At 43.5% G+C, this 18,833-nt stretch overlaps 1 protein-coding gene and 5 non-coding genes across 8 annotated transcripts; all 6 read left to right on the forward strand.

Annotated features, from left to right (window-relative positions):
* Positions 1–2,984: 2,984 nt before the first annotated feature.
* EIF4A2 (eukaryotic translation initiation factor 4A2) lies at positions 2,985–13,350 on the forward strand. 3 transcript variants are annotated; one of them, XR_015869605.1, is made up of 12 exons: positions 2,985–3,083; positions 5,017–5,062; positions 5,138–5,270; positions 5,494–5,633; positions 7,248–7,416; positions 7,539–7,648; positions 8,218–8,361; positions 8,525–8,662; positions 9,070–9,159; positions 9,394–9,473; positions 9,917–10,057; positions 12,621–12,707. XR_015869605.1 is itself a non-coding variant. In XM_088444857.1 (11 exons), the coding sequence occupies exons 1-11, from the start codon at positions 3,055–3,057 to the stop codon at positions 12,763–12,765; spliced, it is 1,224 nt and encodes a 407-aa protein (XP_088300983.1). In that variant the 5' UTR covers positions 2,985–3,054; the 3' UTR covers positions 12,766–13,350. The 3 variants fall into 3 exon arrangements, 2 of the variants coding, with proteins under 2 accessions (XP_088300983.1, XP_088300984.1); XM_088444857.1 differs by lacking the exon at positions 9,917–10,057 and having other exon boundaries at positions 12,621–13,350; XM_088444858.1 differs by lacking the exons at positions 8,525–8,662; positions 9,917–10,057 and having other exon boundaries at positions 12,621–13,350.
* Positions 3,679–3,746, forward strand: LOC148508328 (small nucleolar RNA SNORD2). The gene has a single exon (XR_015869613.1). It is a non-coding gene; the product is annotated as a small nucleolar RNA SNORD2 (small nucleolar RNA).
* LOC148508329 (small nucleolar RNA SNORD2) lies at positions 5,351–5,421 on the forward strand. Its single transcript, XR_015869612.1, has one exon. It is a non-coding gene; the product is annotated as a small nucleolar RNA SNORD2 (small nucleolar RNA).
* Positions 7,776–7,899, forward strand: LOC148508330 (small nucleolar RNA SNORA63). Its single transcript, XR_015869610.1, has one exon. It is a non-coding gene; the product is annotated as a small nucleolar RNA SNORA63 (small nucleolar RNA).
* On the forward strand, positions 8,689–8,812 carry LOC148508331 (small nucleolar RNA SNORA63). Its single transcript, XR_015869608.1, has one exon. It is a non-coding gene; the product is annotated as a small nucleolar RNA SNORA63 (small nucleolar RNA).
* LOC148508332 (small nucleolar RNA SNORA63) lies at positions 9,713–9,841 on the forward strand. The gene has a single exon (XR_015869609.1). It is a non-coding gene; the product is annotated as a small nucleolar RNA SNORA63 (small nucleolar RNA).
* Positions 13,351–18,833: the final 5,483 nt, after the last annotated feature.

Genomic DNA, 18,833 nt, shown 5'->3' on the forward strand with positions numbered 1-18,833 from the left:
AACGACTGTGGTTTGGGCCTGCCCTGGGCTCTAGATGACCGAAAGGACGATGGTCCCGAACCAGAAGGAGCAGCGGCCGACGGGAGACAGGCAGATTTGGCTGCCGCCAGCGTGGCCACAATCTTATCCAGATCCGGACCGAAGAGAACTTCTCCGGTAAACGGCAACGCTTCCAGACCTTTCTTGGAATCTGCGTCCGCCTTCCAGGATCGCAGCCACAAGGTGCGACGAGCAGCTACCGCTGCTGAAGAAATTCTAGACACCAGAGTACTAATGTCTAGAGCCGCCTCGTTGATGTAGGTGGCCGAATCACGGAGATTGCCAATCAACTCCGCCTGATCGGCCGGACAGTCGGATTCAAAAGAAGCCTCTAATGAATCCGCCCAGCGCTCCATCGCTCTGGCAACCCAGCAAATGGCCATAGCCGGCCGTGCTGCCCCCCCTGCAAGGGAATAAGCGGACTTCAGGCAGATTTCTACCTTGCGGTCCGTAGCATCCTTAAGGGAGGACATGGATGGCATCGGCAATGTGGCACTACGGACAAGACGGGTCACGTGAGAATCCACCTGTGGAGGGGATTCCCACTTCGCAAAATAATTATCCGCGAACGGATAAGCCACCGCCAGGCGTCTCTGCGGCTGGTATCTTTTGCCAGGTTGTTTCCACGCCTCCTCTAAATGGTCCACCAACTGACCCGAAAGAGGAAAGACTGTGGCATCGCCCTTCACATCTTTGAAAAAGGCATACTTAGATTTAGCCGCTGGGGGAACTTCGTCCTCAATCACCAAGGCTGTGCGGACCGCCCGAATAAGTCCAGGAATATATACTTTGGACTTAGCATCAGCGTCCTTAGTATGGAGAGGTTCCTGATCGTAAGGATCTAGAATCTCCCCATCAGACGTCCCTTCGTCATCCTCATAAGGAGCGGACAGAGACGCCACCGGCCTTTTATGAGACCGCATCACAGACTCCCCTTGCAACACATCCGACAAGTGCTGTACAGAACTCGTCAGGGAGTTAACCCACGCTGGCTCCTGAGAACCCGGGAGCGGGGAAATAGGGAGACTGTGGGGTACCACCAATTGTCGTGGGAACCCCTGCATGGGTGACGACACCACAGACTGCTGGGACAAACCCATCGGAGTAAATGCGGGCTGCGGAGCTAACTGGCCCACTAAAGCTGTTAACGCCTGAGCGAAACAAGCCCAGGGCGGCTCCTGTACCGGTGCTGTAACCGTAATAGGCCGCGCCATGGACAAACACTGCCGGCAAAGGCCCTCCGCGCTACCCTCCCCCTCCGCTAACGGTACTTTGCACGTGGTACACTGTAGCCGGAGGGGAAAATCACTTTCAGACATGATGGCACCACGTATGTGACCTCTCTCACCAATTAAGTATTAAATAGGCGAGAGACCACCCTGCAGCACCGCACCGCAAGGGCTTTAGCAGAAAGAACAGGGACAGTAATAAAGCTGACAGTTTAGAGAAGAAAGATTACAGGCAGCAGCGCTAGCACAGTCACATACAATGCAGAAAAATAACAATTCCTGCACTAACAGCGCTGATCACTCAACTACACAGACACAGGGCCTGGTAGGACACAGCGCTGCATACACAGACCTGACCACAGCAGAGGAGAGGTATGCGGGGGGACCCAGACCACGATGCTTCCTTCCAGCGCTTCCAGCAGCGTTCACCATGCGTTCTGGAGAAGATGGCCGCCGAGGAGCAGAGAGGAGGCTGGCCTGGGGGAGGAGCGCTGCCACAGGACCAGTCGGCAGCATGCAGAGAGGGCTGTGTGCAGCGGGGGAGGCGCCGGCTGTGAGACAGGGAAGGCGCGCTCCCCTGGCCTGCATTTAACCCCTGGGACGCCGCAGCGCTACCGCTCTGCTGCGGTCCGCTGTCCCAGGGGGTAGTGGAAGCGCAGGTTGGTCGCCTGGCTCCACGCTGCAGCCAGTCCCCAGGGAGCCCCCTGCCTGGGGACTTAGGACCATGTGATCAGCGGGGACCCACCGCGGGACCCCGCTGCTTACCTCTGTCCCCCTTGAATCCGGCCATGGTCCGGAGCATCTGGGGTCACCGCTAGCTGTGACCCCAGACGCCCACCAGCATCCCCGGATCAGTACCGGCGTTCTGGTACCGGCGGGGTGTAGGGAAGACAGCATGGATGTCAGGACTGACTGTCCATGCTGTTCATCCAGTTGTGCAGCCACAGCTGCATGAAGAATAAGCTTCAGGGGCTCTTCTAGCCCCCACTCCAACAGGTGCACCCGACTCCGGCCGGGCACCAAACTAAACTGAGGTGCCTTGGCCCGGGGGCGGGGTATAGGAGGGGGACATAGTGCATCCTGGGAGGCTGAAAGCTTAACTCTTTGGTGCCCTGCGACTGACGTCACACCTATACCCCAAGGTATCCTGTGGATACCCTATGGACCCTGAAGTAGAAAATGGGTTTTCACAGCTTAATTGAATACGGCCCTTAGTCCATCTCCCCCAAGAGAACATAAACGCTGTGAGGAAGCAGCAGAAATTATAACTTCTGCAGTTCCTGCAACGCACTCGCAGCCCTGGCACCGGCACTCGCATGCAACGCACTCGCAGCCCTGGCACCACCAGCAGAAATTTATTGCATGACGTCACTGGAAGTCACTCGGAGTCAGACATCCGCCGGCCGCAGGGAAGGCGGAGAGATCTCCCTCTCTGTGCAGCACGGGCCGGGGAAAGAAACCCCGTGCAGAACAGAGACCTATAACCTACTCACCGTTTGCTGCAATATCTTTCCGCGAGTTCGGCAGGGACGGGGGAAGTAGTGCCAATACCCCTAATAGCTAGCTACTAACAAAACAAACCATGGTGGTAAAAGTATATAATTCTAACGATTATTAAGCATATTAGTATCTTCGACACGGGGAGTGAAAGGAAAATGTATGAGGGGATTTTATTCACCTCCCCCTGTATTCTTCCGCCGTTCATAAATATAGTCCCGACATTATAAAAGACAGGCGCTGCCGCCGCAAGTTCTTTTCAGTTGAGCTTGGAATTGGTGAGCGGATCATGTCAGGTGGCTCTGCAGATTATACCAGGTACCTGCTACGCCCACTCCTACCCTGTGCCCGGGGATAGCGCACGATATTACGCTGGGCGGCTAGTCTGTACGGTGGTAGTAGTAGCAGAAATAGGTAGGCCAGAAATGTGTATAGTGAGTGTGCCGGATAGTGCGGCAGGCACGGTCTTGCTTCCCGGTGAGCGTAACATTTGTGTTGGACATTTTAGCAGGGTGTCGGTACATCTGACGGCAGTATGTTGCCGCCCTAGAGGCCCAGGCGATGGAGCGAAGATGTCTGCAGGGCGGGAGGGAGCAAGATGGCGGCACGGAGGGGACGCGTGTGATGGGGGGGGGGGGGGGGTGTCTCTTCCCCCTTGTTGGCAGCCTGTACTGGACGTAATACCAGGGGTCCTACAGTGGAGGAATGTTATATTGAGAACACTTGATTGCTCTCCCACATGCGGTCAGTGCAGGCAGGAGGGCCGCATCGTGGGCTTTACATCATGCTGCAATGTCCTTATGAGCGGATGTATTATCTCATGGTGGGAAATAATGCAGGTTTTGACATTATCTTGTATTTTGATAAGCCTTCAATGAGGCTGCTTCTATAGGCCAGAAGTCTAGCGCAAAACAAGTGAAATGATGGTTACCATCTTTCGGGACTGACCTGAAATGGAGAGAACTTTTTTACTGATCACTTGTTCACATGCTTTATCACATACCACTTGGGCTCTATTCAATTCTACATGATGCCGAATATACCTGGGAGGGAGCCCTCAATTCAGCGCATCATTTGGTCTGATTAAAGGATTTCTTCTCATCCTCCTGTGGGTGCTAGGAGAAATCCGTCAAGTGCCGGCTGCTTGGCAGTTTTCCTATTTGTTGCCAACGGCAGTGCAGCCGCCGCTTTAGTCAGAGAGTGGAGGTTCTTGTGACTAAACACCATGTTAAGTTGCGAGAACCTTCATTCTGTGGGCTCGATTCTATTCTGCATGAAGTGAATAGCATTGGGAATCAGCTTCCAGAGCTATTCAATACACCGCACTGCTAAGCCCGACTAAGGGTTTCTTCTTGCACTCCTCTGGGGCTGTGAACAGAAATCTAACAAAAGTCCATGTGTGAGGCGGTTTTCTGCCCTTCGCGCCTGGAAAACAGCATCGCGCCGAGCAGTTAGGTTGGGGAATGCTCCTCGTGCCTTCAACAGGGTGTTTAGTCGCGAGAACGGGCATTCTCCGACTAAACACAATTGAATTGAATACCTCTGGATGCTATCTCCCGGCGCTATTTACATCACGGGCAATTGAATCGAGCCCTGTGACTTAACTGGTATCTGTTGGCCCAAACCGCAATTAATTGAATTGCTCTGGGACCTCCCTCACGGGGCTATTCAGCATTGTGCTAAATTAAATTGAGCCCAATAAGCTTTTGTAAATATGTAACTGCAAATAATGCTTATACTGGTAATGTTAATCTCATTCTTAACATGGACACTGACATATCATGCAATATTGGTAATTTTGGCCAGTCTGCTCGATCATCATAGTGTGTACACCTAATCTGTTTAAACACGATTGCCTTTTTGTCCAATCATATGTTTTGGATGTCATGACACTGATCCATGAAGCTTGTAATACAGTGATTCCCAACCGCCGTCCTCAAGGCACACTAACAGTCCTGGTTTTAGTGATATCCATGCTTAAGCACAGATTGTTAAATCAAAATAACTAAGGTACTAATTAAGTCACCTGTGCTCAAGTATGGCTATCCTTAAAACCTGGACTGTTAGTGTGCCTTGAGGACCGTGGTTGGGAACCCCTGTTGTAATATGTTGTACGGTGGTACAATATAATATTATTAAATTGCATTGCTGAGTACACAGTTGTTCAGGTGTCAAACTTTAATATCAATTTTCCCTTGTTTGTTCACTATGTAACCAACCTGTATGTGTAACTGATCTAATTTTGTAATAGAGACCATGGCGGCCCAGAAGGAATGGACCCTGATGGTGTTATTGAGGTTAGTATATTGTAGAGCAGTTTTACTTCCCACACTGTTAAATTTTGAGAATACAAAAGTGTCTTCTTCCTGCAGAGCAACTGGAATGAAATCGTTGACAATTTTGATGACATGAATCTAAAAGAATCTCTTCTGAGAGGCATATATGCGTATGGCTTTGAAAAACCTTCTGCTATTCAACAACGAGCAATCATCCCCTGTATTAAAGGTTGGTGTGATTCCTGTTACTTCTGCGTAGCCTGCACAATTATAGACCTCCTAGAAACTCACAATATAATAAAGCTTAACAAGTGAAATGATGGTTACCATCTTTCGGGACTGACCTGAAATGGAGAGAACTTATTTTTTTCTGATCACTTGTGTAAATTGTCTTTAGATAACATACCCAAGTAAAATGTGGGAACATTAAATGTGTACCCTACTTTTTTTAGGGTATGATGTGATTGCTCAAGCTCAGTCAGGTACTGGCAAGACAGCCACATTTGCTATTTCCATCCTGCAGCAACTGGAGATTGATCTCAAGGAGACCCAAGCTTTAGTATTGGCTCCCACAAGAGAACTGGCTCAACAGGTATTGACAGGGTAGTTTAAATCTGTGTGCTGCACATGTTTCAGTTTCCACAACTGTAAACACATATTAGCCAGATGGCCAACTTGGCCTAGCATACTGCCCAACACCTGTTTCTATTGAGAATTTCAGTAGACTAGTACATTCAATACATCTTAACTTATTCAGTTAAAGGTCTGTAGAGTGGTTACTTGTATGCAGTTGTGTATTATGAAAACTGCAGTGCACAAAGTGATAAAGCTGATCTCTGCAACTAATAGTGCCTTGCATGCCCCTTTTTGTAGTAATTGTTCTTGCGTTACACTTAACGTTCAGGAGTTTAAATGAAGCTGACACTTCAGCTTGCACTTGAAGCATGTGCCTGAATCTGTTACCTGACAATGTTCACTGTCCCTAGATGGTAACTGTTGAAGTTATTTGTTCCCAATATTTTTTTCTCAAACATCTGCCCTAACATAATTTGGAAAGCATCCCCTAAGTTTATGGGTGAGAAATGCGTCTGTTAGATTACTGTATTCATGGGACCACCAACCTGCACCCACTTGTCCAATGAGCTTCTCTGAAGTTTGGGGGTCCACAAATGAATAGCCAAGACAGTGATTTGGGTGGGGGGTACATGGCTCTCTAGCTGAACATTCTGCTTGCATTCATGAGAAGCAAACTAAAATTGGAGCAGATAAAGGTACTTTTTACTGGCCAGAACTAAATGGTATTTTGTAAAGTAGATTATTTATAATCCATTTAATATGAAATGGAATCATTGTGGCAAGTTTTTTTTTTTTTAAAGTGATTTTAGTGTGCCTAGGCCATTTGAGGATAAACTAGTAATGTTGTATCTGTGTAGCTTTCACTGACATTAAGGATTTTTTCTGTGATAAACTCAAATGCTAAGGATGTAGTAGCATTGGTTACCTCCACTTCAGTTGCTGATGTGAACACTGTTCAAACTGCACTTGAGTAATAGGGCCATAAAGAGCAGGCCCAGTCCACTGCTATTGCTTTTACATTAAATTAAAGTATGCTGAAACTTGACAATGTTTCTAAGTTTGGCACATGCTTAGTGTGTATAGCATCTGCTATAGGGTACAATGCAGTTTTTAATAATATTTGGTATGGCCTATCTTCTCATATTTGATTAGTAAAATCGTCTCCTAATGTAATGATGATCCGTTTAGTCGACATTGACTTTCAGACACTTTATGGATCGGTGAACGCCACGCTGTGTAATAGGGTGGTTTAAATAGGCTTGTCTAGCAGTGTACACCTTAAGTTCAAAACTTTATGTACATCTCTAGCACATGAAAAGCCTGGCACTTGTGCAGAAGATAAATTGCATGCAAAGGCAGTTAGACATGCAGTTAACCCTACACTGCTTATCTACAGGCTAATAGTGCTTATAGAACCTGAGTTCTATGTAGGTTAAGGGAATGCTTCTTTAGAGTACTGGCATATGTAATTTAAAAAATTTGTAGCTTAAAATACAGCAGCTAGTTCCTGAATATAAATGTGCATACTTGAGGAGTTTTTTTTTGTTTTGTTTTTTTTAGTATGTATGAGGTGAGTTTAACTACGAAGTGTATTTCTAAACTGATTTGACCAGTTTTAATTGCCTCTTAGATTCAAAAGGTCATCTTGGCCCTGGGTGACTACATGGGTGCAACTTGCCATGCTTGCATTGGTGGAACAAATGTCCGTAATGAAATGCAGAAGCTGCAGGCAGAAGCACCACACATTGTGGTTGGTACTCCTGGCCGTGTGTTTGATATGTTGAATCGACGTTACCTGTGTAAGTTAAGCTTTCATGCAAATGTACTTTAAACGTGTTCTTCAAATGGTTGTCTATGGATTTCTCAAAATAGTTGCTATGTTGTAAGCACCTGATTCTTTGCTGATAGATTTTCTTTTTAGCTCCCAAATGGATCAAAATGTTTGTTTTGGATGAAGCTGATGAAATGTTGAGCCGTGGGTTTAAGGATCAAATTTATGAAATCTTTCAAAAGCTGAGCACAAACATTCAGGTAACCTTAATAACTAAACCACTTCATCAGTAGCTTTGGCTGGAACTGATAATGCATTTCTTTCAGTGTCAAATTATGTTTTTATCTTTAATGTCTATTTTTGGTGAGGATATCTATTTATTTTTAAAAGCAGGATAAGTTACAATATGGCAGTGTGGTGCTGTGTTGTCGTTCCCCCTGCTAAAACTAACTTGTCTCCTACTATCCCTGACTGACCACTGTGACAGGCAGGGACGCTTGGTCTCATACAGCTTTAGTATTAAACCAATGCAATAAGTGTTTTTAGGCCTGGATCTAGTGATATAAAAATCTAACCAACAATCTTATGTGGCTTTTTTATATGCTCCGTCAAGGTTTTCAATAACCAGTTATGGCTGAAGTTAGACGCTGCACTGATGCACTGTCCCAATCTAAAGTGTTATCTAATCACTTTCCTTGTAACCTGGAGCTCCAAACTCTCAAATGGTCATAATGCATGCTAATGGGGAAGGAACCCTACTTTTAATAGGGCTGTAGTTTACCATTCCATTTACTTTATGAAAGTAATAACAATTGTAACATTTTATTAGGTTGTCTTGCTATCTGCCACTATGCCAACTGATGTGTTGGAAGTGACCAAAAAATTCATGAGGGATCCAATCCGTATTCTTGTCAAAAAGGAGGAATTGACCTTGGAGGGGATTAAGCAATTCTACATTAATGTGGAACGTGAGGTAAGATGTCTACATAAATCTATTTTTGTACTTCTCATGGTGTACTGATTTTGGCAAACTCTTAAGTCAAATATGTACCCCCAATTATGTTTAGCATGCTGAACTACAAGAACTCTTTAAACTGGATAAATTATAATTGAATCAATTTTGTTTCTACCTCAAGGAATGGAAGCTGGACACTCTATGTGACCTGTATGAGACTCTGACTATTACCCAGGCTGTCATTTTTCTTAATACTAGAAGAAAAGTTGACTGGCTGACAGAAAAAATGCATGCAAGAGACTTTACAGTGTCTGCTTTGGTAAGGAACTTGTCTTTGACCAGAAAAAGCAGGAAAAGTTACAATATGGCAGTGTGGTGCCGTGTTGTCGTTCCCCCTGCTAAAATTAACCTGTTTCCTACTATACCTGACTGCTTGCTGTGGCAGGCAGGGACGCTTGGTCTCATACAGCTGTAGCATAATGCAGAGGTTCCCAAACTGTCCTCAAGGCACACCAACAGTTCAGGTTTTAGAGAGATCCATGGCTGAGCACAGGTGGTTAAATCAAATTGACTTTAGGTACTAATTAAGTCACCTGTGATCAAGCATGGATATTTTTAAAACCTGGACTGTTAGGGTTTCTTGAGGACAAAGTTTGGGAACCACATGGTATAATGCATTGGCTGGAATGTTTGCTCTAACATGAACTCTCCTCCTTTTTCCTACAGCATGGTGATATGGACCAGAAGGAACGGGATGTCATTATGAGGGAGTTTAGGTCTGGGTCCAGTCGTGTATTGATAACTACTGACTTGCTGGTAGGTTATGCACAAGCCCCACACCCAACCCAAAGACTTTTGTGTTCTGTGAAGGCTTCTTCAACCTAGCAGTAAAGTTCTTTGGAAAAATAAGAGCCACATTCCACAGTGAACTACACAGTTGTAGTCCGCCACTATACTGTGGCTGACAGTCTGTTTATCTTGGCTGTTTGTAGGATGGCATGACTTGCATCACAAGTTGTGCACTTTGTTAACTTTGTCTGTTCTTCCTAGGCACGTGGCATAGATGTGCAGCAAGTGTCCCTGGTTATTAATTATGATCTTCCGACCAATCGTGAGAACTACATTCACAGGTCTGTATAAAACTGGATTTTGTCATGGCTGTATTTTGAAATGGACTATAGCCTGATCTGCTTCTGTCTGTTTGGTGGCAAGTGAGCATGGGGCACAAGTGCACTAGTTGATCTCTAAAACTATCTTTTATTGTATTGACATAATGGCTGTGAAATAAATACAGCAAGGTTCTCATGCCAAAGCATTAAGTACCTCTCAGTTAGGGATAACTGCAAAACTATCTGAATAAGCAGTTTTTTTGCAGGATAAGTTACAGTATAGCTGTTAAGTGCTGTTCTGTCGTTCCCCCTGCAAATAACAAAATGTTTCCTACTATCCCTGTCTGTTTTGACACCTTCAGCAGATGGGGACGCTTGGTCTCAAACATCCTTCAGGCCATCAAAATGGCATGTAATTGAATCCTCGGCAATCTTTTTTTTATGAAGCTTTTATGTTTAAATAGTTAAGGAGCAGAGTACAGTTGCTCCCGGACACTGCTGAGAATGGCTTGTGGAAGTGGTGTGTCTTTCTCTTGAGCAGAGAATACACACTTCTGGTCGTGATCTGATGGCGGCCAGTGGAACATGGACTAATTCTTGTAAAGGTAAACCTCTCAATATTGACTATGGGTTTTCTGTTGTGTATTAACAACAGTATGGGTTTGTCAGGTATTTGGTATTAATGCATTGGCCTTTGCTGTTATGCTAAACTGTAACCTGTTTGTAAATGGCTTATTAAAAATGTTATACCAGGAGTTGACCAAGAAACTTGGAGGCTAGGGAAAAAAAACCTAGAGCTCCTAGAAGAATGCATTATTCCTTAGTCATAAAGGGAGTGAGGTAGTCTGTTTGAAATGTCTGGCGTAGTATACTGAAAGCCCCATATGATGATTCCTGGGAAATTAAGATGGTCTGACTTGCCTGTACCATAATATATGCAGGCTAGTCTTTACATTGTCAAAATTTGCCAACTTCTCATCTTAAGCATGAACAAACTTTCTTATGCTTGACCATGATTTACAGACTAGCTCAGCAACAAGTGATTTTAAACTTTCTAACAATTTTATTGCCTGATTTCTTTAAATGTGCTGCAATACTTAAAGCAGCTTATTCTAAACCACACAATAGAATTACATGAATGTTAAATGCATCCTTATCTCTGCCCCTGCAGTTATGTAGGTGGCTTGATTGAGAAGACCTGTTTGAATTCCACCTAATAGAATATGCTTTCAGCTAGATAGCCTGGGTGCTCCCCTAGACCTTTCACACTTGCTGCCATAACCCAGGTTATTGCACGTTGAACGCGCAGCAACCTGGGTTACTGTGCAGTGTGAAAGTGCCAGGTTGAAATAACCTGGGACCTGGCATTTCAACCCTGGTAACTTAAACCTGGCTCGCGGTGCTGTGTGAATGGTTAACCCTGGTCGATGCAACCTAGGTCCCATTCACTGCATAAGAGCCAGCGCTTGCCAATCTCATCTCCAAGCGCCAGCTCTGCACAAGATGGCTGACTTCATTGACCAGGTAATGAGCCAAGTTGGGCAGTCAGTCTGAAAGGGGTCTCAGCTGGGTCAAACCTGGCATTCAATTGTAAACAGAATCCTGGGTGTGACCTGGCATTGTGATTTTGAAAGGGGTATCTTACTGTAGACAATGGTTGGTCTTGTAGTGCATATGGTCCCAACTCTTACTACAGACAAGTGCCCTACTAAAGATGGAGGTGATACCGTAGACTAGGGGCAGGGTGGGTGTTATATTATGGAGAGGCCTTTATTTTAGTTTTATTTTCCTGAGTCTTGTATTTAATGACATAACTTTTGAAAAATGTGAATGCCACACTTGGCCATATTCAGTTAGGTGCAAAATCTATATTTTTGACTAGAAATGTGGGGACTTGGTCATTAGGGGGTCCAAAGGGTTCTTAAGCCAATTTAAACATTTTCCCCGAAATGGTTAATTCCCCCTAATGAAGTGTCAATTTTGGGGTGAATGTAAAGTGTTGGATCAGGTATTTTGGGGTGCTATATGGATGGGACAGGTTTTTAGGATTGTAGGTGGCTGTAGCAGGTGTAGTAACATTTTTGCACTTTATAGACACAAATATACTAGCACCCATTTTAATGTACCCCAATTTAACTAAATCAATTATTTTTTCCAAAACACTTTTTTTTTTTTTTTTTTACCACACATGCATATTTGCATAACAGCCATTTGACTTAATGTAAGAGCTCAATACTTTTAGGGCTATTAATACACCTCTATATTGACTTCCAGTGTCAGTTAGGCTTTTTATGGGCTACAGACTGATTTTCCAAAAATGTGCTGTACTTTTCACTAGTTTCAGCACGTGCAATTATTGCATATATACATTTTCATGTTTTGCAATTGGATAGGGTGAAAAGTGGAAGCGTGCATTGCAACAATACATAAAGATCAGATCTAAACTGGCGAATGGGGCAAACCACCCTGTGAACGCTTCTTGCACCTGATTTGAATCCAGCCTTTAGTCTACCACTAGACTAAACAGTCATTGGGTTATGCTCCCAAGTCTGTTTTTCCTATGTACTGTGTAAAGTTCTTCAAATATGCTTGCAGTATGGCTTCTGCCAAGTTTTGTAATTTGACTCTTACCTGGCACATGATATAGGTGATCACCAGGGGCTCCTTAATATTTAATGCCCCATTTTATAAAAATTCAGGCCAATCTACAATCAGTGGCCATGATTAGTTTCTAGTAATATCTGGACTAGAAATGGCTACCATTAAGTATATGTAGTGTCCATGCCGTGTATTGCACAACCATTCATTGCCTGCATGTTACTGAAACATTCAACTTTGTAATGTGACATTACATTTAGGGTTAAACATGGACATCTCTGCCATCGGTGTTCATCAATCAATATTTTAGCTGCATCATGATAGAATGTACTTAAATGATGTATACAGCAGCTGATCTGAATATAGATCACTGATCTCTTTTGAGGAAATGTGTAGCTGTATTGTGGCTGAACACCTCATTCTGACAGCATGGAAGCAGAGTTCAGCAAAGAATCTAATGAACACAACATAGTGAAATGTAGAATAGAGAACACTGACTTCTAATAATATTGTCATTAACCATTTTATCAATGAGGCTGAAGTTTGAAATTGTGTGTTCTCACTTAACAGGATTGGACGTGGAGGTCGCTTTGGTAGGAAAGGTGTGGCCATTAACTTTGTTACAGAGGAGGATAAAAGAATTCTTCGAGATATTGAGACTTTCTACAATACTACAGTGGAGGAGATGCCTATGAATGTGGCTGATCTTATTTGATCCCTGGGATGAGATTTTGTTTGACTGCCATTCTCGCTGTTGCTGAATAGGCGAATCACGACGCGCATTGTGCTTTTCTTTGGAATTATATTGAATCTTGTCTCAATGCTCATAACGGATCAGAAATACAGATTTTGTTAAGCAAAGCAACAGTAGTTGCCTTCTCTGGAAGGAAAGCTGTGGGCTTTATCCTCTTTCCAGAGTTTAGACTGTTGGGGTGGGTTGTAAAGCAATGGGGTCTTTACATTTTTGTGTTAAACCTTTATTTCCTAGTTATAGAGAAGTGTTTGTGTTGGATGTGCTTTATAATTTAATAATTTACTTATGGACTAAAAGATATAAGTGTTGTATCAAATCAGCCAATTATGTTAAATTAGCATATATACATTTATTGTACAGTACAAATGTAGAGTGCTAAATTAAATAGGCATATACATTTTTGTTTTAATGTATATTTATTTAATAAAAGTATTAAGTGCATTTGTGATGGACCCTGAAACCCCAACAATCTGTCTTCAGCTTAATTGTAGAGTTGCCACATTGCACATGAATTTAAATGTTTTAATAAATAGTATATTTAATCTGGGTAACTTTTGAGTGACTTCTCTTATGAAAGGTGACACTTGGTATGTGTTTATTGACAGGTATTGCACACCAACATTAAGTTTCTGATCTTTAAGCTGCTCTTGTAAAGTGGAAGATTTTCTACAGTAAAAATTACTAGGCTCAGACAGTCTTTTATTTAAAATGACAGATGCTATTTAAAGATGGTTGGTAATAGTATGTATAGCTTTCCCAACTGTTGTATTCAATTACTCAATGTCATCTATATAATCAAGAGCCTGTCTGTACTTTATGTACGGCCAGAGATTTGGACCTAGCTCCATCAAATTTGGCATAGTGGTGTAGTTTGACCAGGATTAGGTTTTTGCCTAGATTTGAACTTTATCAGGACCACATACTGCCCCACAATCCCTAAGAATGAGGACTCTTAAATTCCAGTTTCTGGGGCTGGCTCAAGTGGAAATTGGCAGTATGCCAAAAACCTACAGATTTATCCTCTACCTTTTGTCAGGGTCCATAGGCTCCTTTACAGGGAGACCTTGGGGTGTTGGTCATGGATCTGGAATCAAGGCATCACACAGTTGGTCCACTCTCCCCTGAGCCAGAGAGAGGCACCGCAGTTTTGTTGGTGCCCAGCCAGTGGGGGGCTGCTTAGGCAGCCCTTAAGCTTGTTTTTATAATTTCATTAGTTTTTCTTCAACCGAGCACTCGGCAGCCTGTCTGGGACATGTGCGGTGGCTTCCACGGGGACTGCTAAGTGGTCCACAATATTTGCCAGCACCTGAGAGAAGGCAGCCCATGGTGGGTTGTGGGGAGGAGACAACAGGGCTGAGGGGCCTGAGGCTGTGTAACAATTAGTACAAAAACCATCCTGAATAAGCATACTGAGCAGGACTTACTGGCCACACATCTAAAGACTCTGTCCAACCTGATTGGTTGGAATGAAAATCTGGTAAGGTATGAAAGCAAATGACAATCAGCAATTTGCTCCCAAATGCCAGAAAATGGACATACTGTCTGAACAAATTGTTTAGATCAAACATTTAACAAATTTGTCTGATGACCATTTTCATCCGTTCTCTGGCATTTAGGAGCGAATTGATGATCATCAGTTACTCCCATACATTACCAGATTTTCATTCCAATCAACTAGTTAGCTGGTTGGACAGAATCTTAGATGTGTGGCCAGCTTAACCAGGATACCAGAGTTTGTCTTCCTCTGCTAGACAGCCACAACAATAATAAAAACACAGTGAACACCTTACAGTATGTGTAATATGGCACAGTGTAGTGTGCAACTGTTAGAGCAGATGTGAGGTACATCACATACTATATATTTGTGAGGGCTAATGAACCCCCCCTATACTTTAGTATGTCGGTATATTACCATTCCCTTTATTGTATCAGCTGGACAGAATAGATAGTAGAGATCAGCACTAGCACAAGTCACATACAAATACAGAAAATAGTGCAGTTGGCGAAATATACAGACCGCAGTGGCTGGTAGGATATAGTGCTGTATAACCTGGCCTGTGGGAGAAGTATACAGAGACTGGATCCAGTGGTCCCAGAGACCTGTGAAGCAGAAAATGGCTGCCATGAGTCTCTTGAGGGGGCAGAGGGTGAGGGAGGAGCAGCTCAGGGACCAGCTAGATCACAGTGGAATGGTGTCCTGAGCTGGGGGAGGAGCTTCTCACAGTGCTGATGTTAACCACCGGGTCCCCTGGCCTCTAAAAAATATGCCGTGCGCCAGTATATTAGTGCCTCGGAGGTGTGATGGAGCAGCAGCGCAGATGTCAAAGATACTGTCTTTTGCTGCTGCTCAATAGTCAAATCACTAGAAATAAAAATAAGCTTGGGCTGCTTGAAGCAACCCCACCGTTAAAAATGGTGATCCAGCTCCCGCCGGACACAAACGAAACTGAATTGCCCTTGTGGGTGGGGTATAGGGGGAAGGACCGGAGCATCCTGGGATTGAAAAGCTTTGCGGTTAGTGTCTGGTCCTCCAGGTCCCACCTACACCCCATTGTCTTCCTGTGGAGCCCTATGGACTCTGAAGAAGAAATGGGGTTTAACACCCTAAAGGTGCATAATATGCTCCCTGAGCGATATCATCTAGTGTGTCCCCGGCAGGCTGTGCTCAATGTCGTTTATGACATTGAGCACAGCCGCTGAACGATATCATTAACGATATTGTTCAGCGCCGGGCTCTCTCCCCCATTCACTGACATGCAGCAACCTGATGAGATCGTCAGGTTGGCCTGCATGTCAGCCCGATGAACAATGAAGACGAACGACCCGCGGGAACGCGTGTTGTCATCGTTCATCTTTTTGGGCTTAAAAATGGACTATAAAGTGGACGACAGAACGATATCGTTATCGTTCAGTCGTCCACTTTATCGCCCAGTGTGTACGCACCATAACTTGGGTGTTTTTCATAAGCTATATCTGGAAAGATTAAATTAGTAACATTTGAAAATCCCAGAATATGGAAAGCTATCTGTTCATATCAGTCTTTAAATTGTTCTTGAGGCAAAGTTCGAGGGGTTTTTTTTTGTAAGCAGTTTTATGTAGCAGGCAATAATGAGAGTAGCTGATAATCAAAAACCTGAGTGCATAATGCCTGGTTTTGCACATAATAGAATTGCTAATGTAAATGCTGCAGGTATAAACAAAGCAGCTGGTTTTCAAAAAACACTGATTAATAAACCCATATGGAGAATTTAATTGGGCCCTGCAGCTAATTTAGCTTGCCGTCCAATTCAATTAGCTACTGGAACACAGTATGCCAAGCCCCAGAGGGTGGATTTTTATTTTTTTTCCCCCCTCTTGCGGCCTCAAAACCCCTTTCAGACATATGACCCGGCCTACAAAAAAATGTGTACATAAAAGTTCCAGAGTTATTAAAAGCCCACTCTGAGCTGTGGCAACTTTATGAACGAAACAAATTGGCATCTTTCAATAACACTTCTAATTATTTGTATACAATATATAGAAACATTCACCTCAGCATCTGGAGGGAAATTAAATTTAGAGATGAGCGGGTTCGGAGATCCAAACCCACCTGAACTTAGCGATTCGAGCCGAGATCTGAGTCGGCTCGTATTTTCCTGCCTGGCTCTAATCTGAAAATGAGGCAAAACGTCATCCCACTGTCTGATTCTCATGGGTTTTGGATTGTATAAAAGGTCCTGTGATTGCTGCCATTTTCATTCTGGCTGTGGAGATTGAAGAGGAGGGAGGGGGCTGTGTGTTTAAGGGGCTGGCTGCTTAATGTCCATACTCCATAGGGGCTGTCTGTTGTCCACTCTGTCCATACTAGGGCTGGCTGCTGGGCTATGCTGAGCCTGTTGTCCATAAGGGCTGTATTACTCTATATACTAGGAGCTGTGCTGCAGACAGAAGAGGGGGGGGGGTGGCTGGCTTCAGTGGCTCCTGTGTCACTGCAGTCCATCAGAGGTGCTCTTCACCCCCAGTGTAAAAAAAAAATAAAGAAATTGTGTGGTGTTTTTTTTCTGCGTGCGTCCCACACTTGTCAGTAATGTAGCTGTTCAGGGGTGCTCTCCCTCCCAAGTGCCAAAAATTTTTTTTTTTGTTTCCCATGTGCACATTAGCCACACTTTTCACCAGCAACGTAGCTGCGCAGGGGTGCTGCCTTGTTCATTGCTCCCCCTTCCTGCATGGTGGTGAGGTGATTGAGCTTGAAAAAGCCAGCATTTGGGCTTATTGATCCTTGTATTGTATACCTGGATAAATGCACACGTTAATTCACAAAGTGGATCCCTGCATTCTAAACAGATTTCTAAAGGCATAGTGGACTTTATTTGTTCTTGAGGTTATTTTGCTCTAATTTATACTAGTATTTAATGTAAATGATCTTTGGCCATATTAAGTGGTTTTATTATATGTAAGGTGTATAATATAGTCTGGCAATCATGCTATATTAAAGGAATCAGTAACTTTTTATTATAGTGCTCCCTTGTGTGTATTTTTTTCTGTTGTGTATTTAGCGTTTCCAGAACCTTTTTGGGAGCTGCAATACGGGTAACAAGTGGCTATCATTTATATATATATATATATATATATATATAATTTTTTTTTTTGGTGCCTGATCTAGATATTTAGCGATACCAGTATTCTAATTAGTTATGAACTCTCCTAATCCATCCAGCTCCTCCGATAAGATGAAATTCTGATTTTGAACTTGTGTGTAAAAAAAAAAAAAAAACAAGTTTCCATAGTATTATGTAGTTATATTTAGCACAGTACAGAGTACATGCATGCAAGACATTGATAATGAATTACAACAGATCTGATGTAAAGGTATATAAACAGGCAACTATAAAACATTGAAAAGTCAGAGGCAATTTTAACAAATTAGCCATTCTATCATTTACAATGTTTTAATTCCTTTAGACACACTGTAGAGAATGCATTCCTGTACACACTCCATTAGAAAAACTGCACTTCTAGTAGACAAAAGACCTTTACACTCTTTTGCAGGTAATTCTAAAAAGAGGATTTTTGGTACCCGCCATTAAATCCATTTATTTTACACCTAGCTGTGGGATACTGGCAATCATGGGGTGTAGAGTGCGCTTTAAGGAGCTTACACATCAAACTAAATCTGTCCGAAGCCAAGCCCTAACCTCTATATCCCATTATCTCCTCCAAAGCCAATCAAAATCCAGTTTAAAATTTACAAAGCACATAGAAGAACCTAAATACTCAAACCAGAACTACACTCAACCTATGAGCAAACAGAGTGCATAACAAAGGTGTTGGAGCAGTGTCCCCAAGATTGAGTAAGAAAAATTGAGTACATAAATACTCCTCTTCTGTCCTCCTATCTTGGGGACATTCCAAAGCTGCCTTTAGGGAAAGGTTTCACACAGGTTTTGGGCGGAAATTTTTATGCACAGCTTTGGCTGAGTCTAGCACAAACACAATGAACTTGTACAATTTGGTAATGGTATGAAAAAGAACCAGTTGGCAGCCTTGCACATCTGCTCCACGCATAGTGCTACGTCATGCTAAGAGGCACTCACTGTTTTGGTAAATTAAGCCAAAATGTTCGGGATTGTTTTGTTGCTGGTCAACCACATTTGTGCGCATCATACAATATGAGAACATGCAAGGCTGCAGTCAACTGCATGCCACTGAATATATTTAATAGATTCAGAGTATTTAGATTAATGGGGGAGGAATCGAGTAGCTGTCTTGCACTGCTTTACATGGGGATACGTTTAATATTCCAACAGTGGGGATTCCGGAATCGTTACACTTATGGGAATACCGGCGCCGGAATCCCGAAGGTAAATAGTGGGGTTGAGGGGCGGGTTAGGGGTTATGCTCTAAGAGGAGGGTTAGGTTAGCAATACTTACCTTGAGATGTTGGCGTCGGTATTCTGACCTCTGGGATCCTGAATGCCAGCATCCCGTACCCAACCCACTTTACACAGCATTCGAACATATGCTTCTTGGGTTTTATTACAACTGGTATT

This window comes from Taudactylus pleione, unplaced genomic scaffold (assembly GCF_031769625.1).
Source record: "Taudactylus pleione unplaced genomic scaffold, aTauple2 ptg000372l, whole genome shotgun sequence".
NCBI lineage: Eukaryota > Metazoa > Chordata > Amphibia > Anura > Myobatrachidae > Taudactylus > Taudactylus pleione.

Excerpts from the sequence above, each read along its gene's own strand:
- EIF4A2 (XM_088444857.1), top strand. The coding sequence starts at position 3,055 with ATGTCAGGTGGCTCTGCAGATTATACCAG. Across the intron at positions 5,271-5,493 it reads AATCATCCCCTGTATTAAAG|GGTATGATGTGATTGCTCAA; the intron begins GTTGGTGTGATT and ends TACTTTTTTTAG. Across the intron at positions 9,160-9,393 it reads TGATAACTACTGACTTGCTG|GCACGTGGCATAGATGTGCA; the intron begins GTAGGTTATGCA and ends TGTTCTTCCTAG.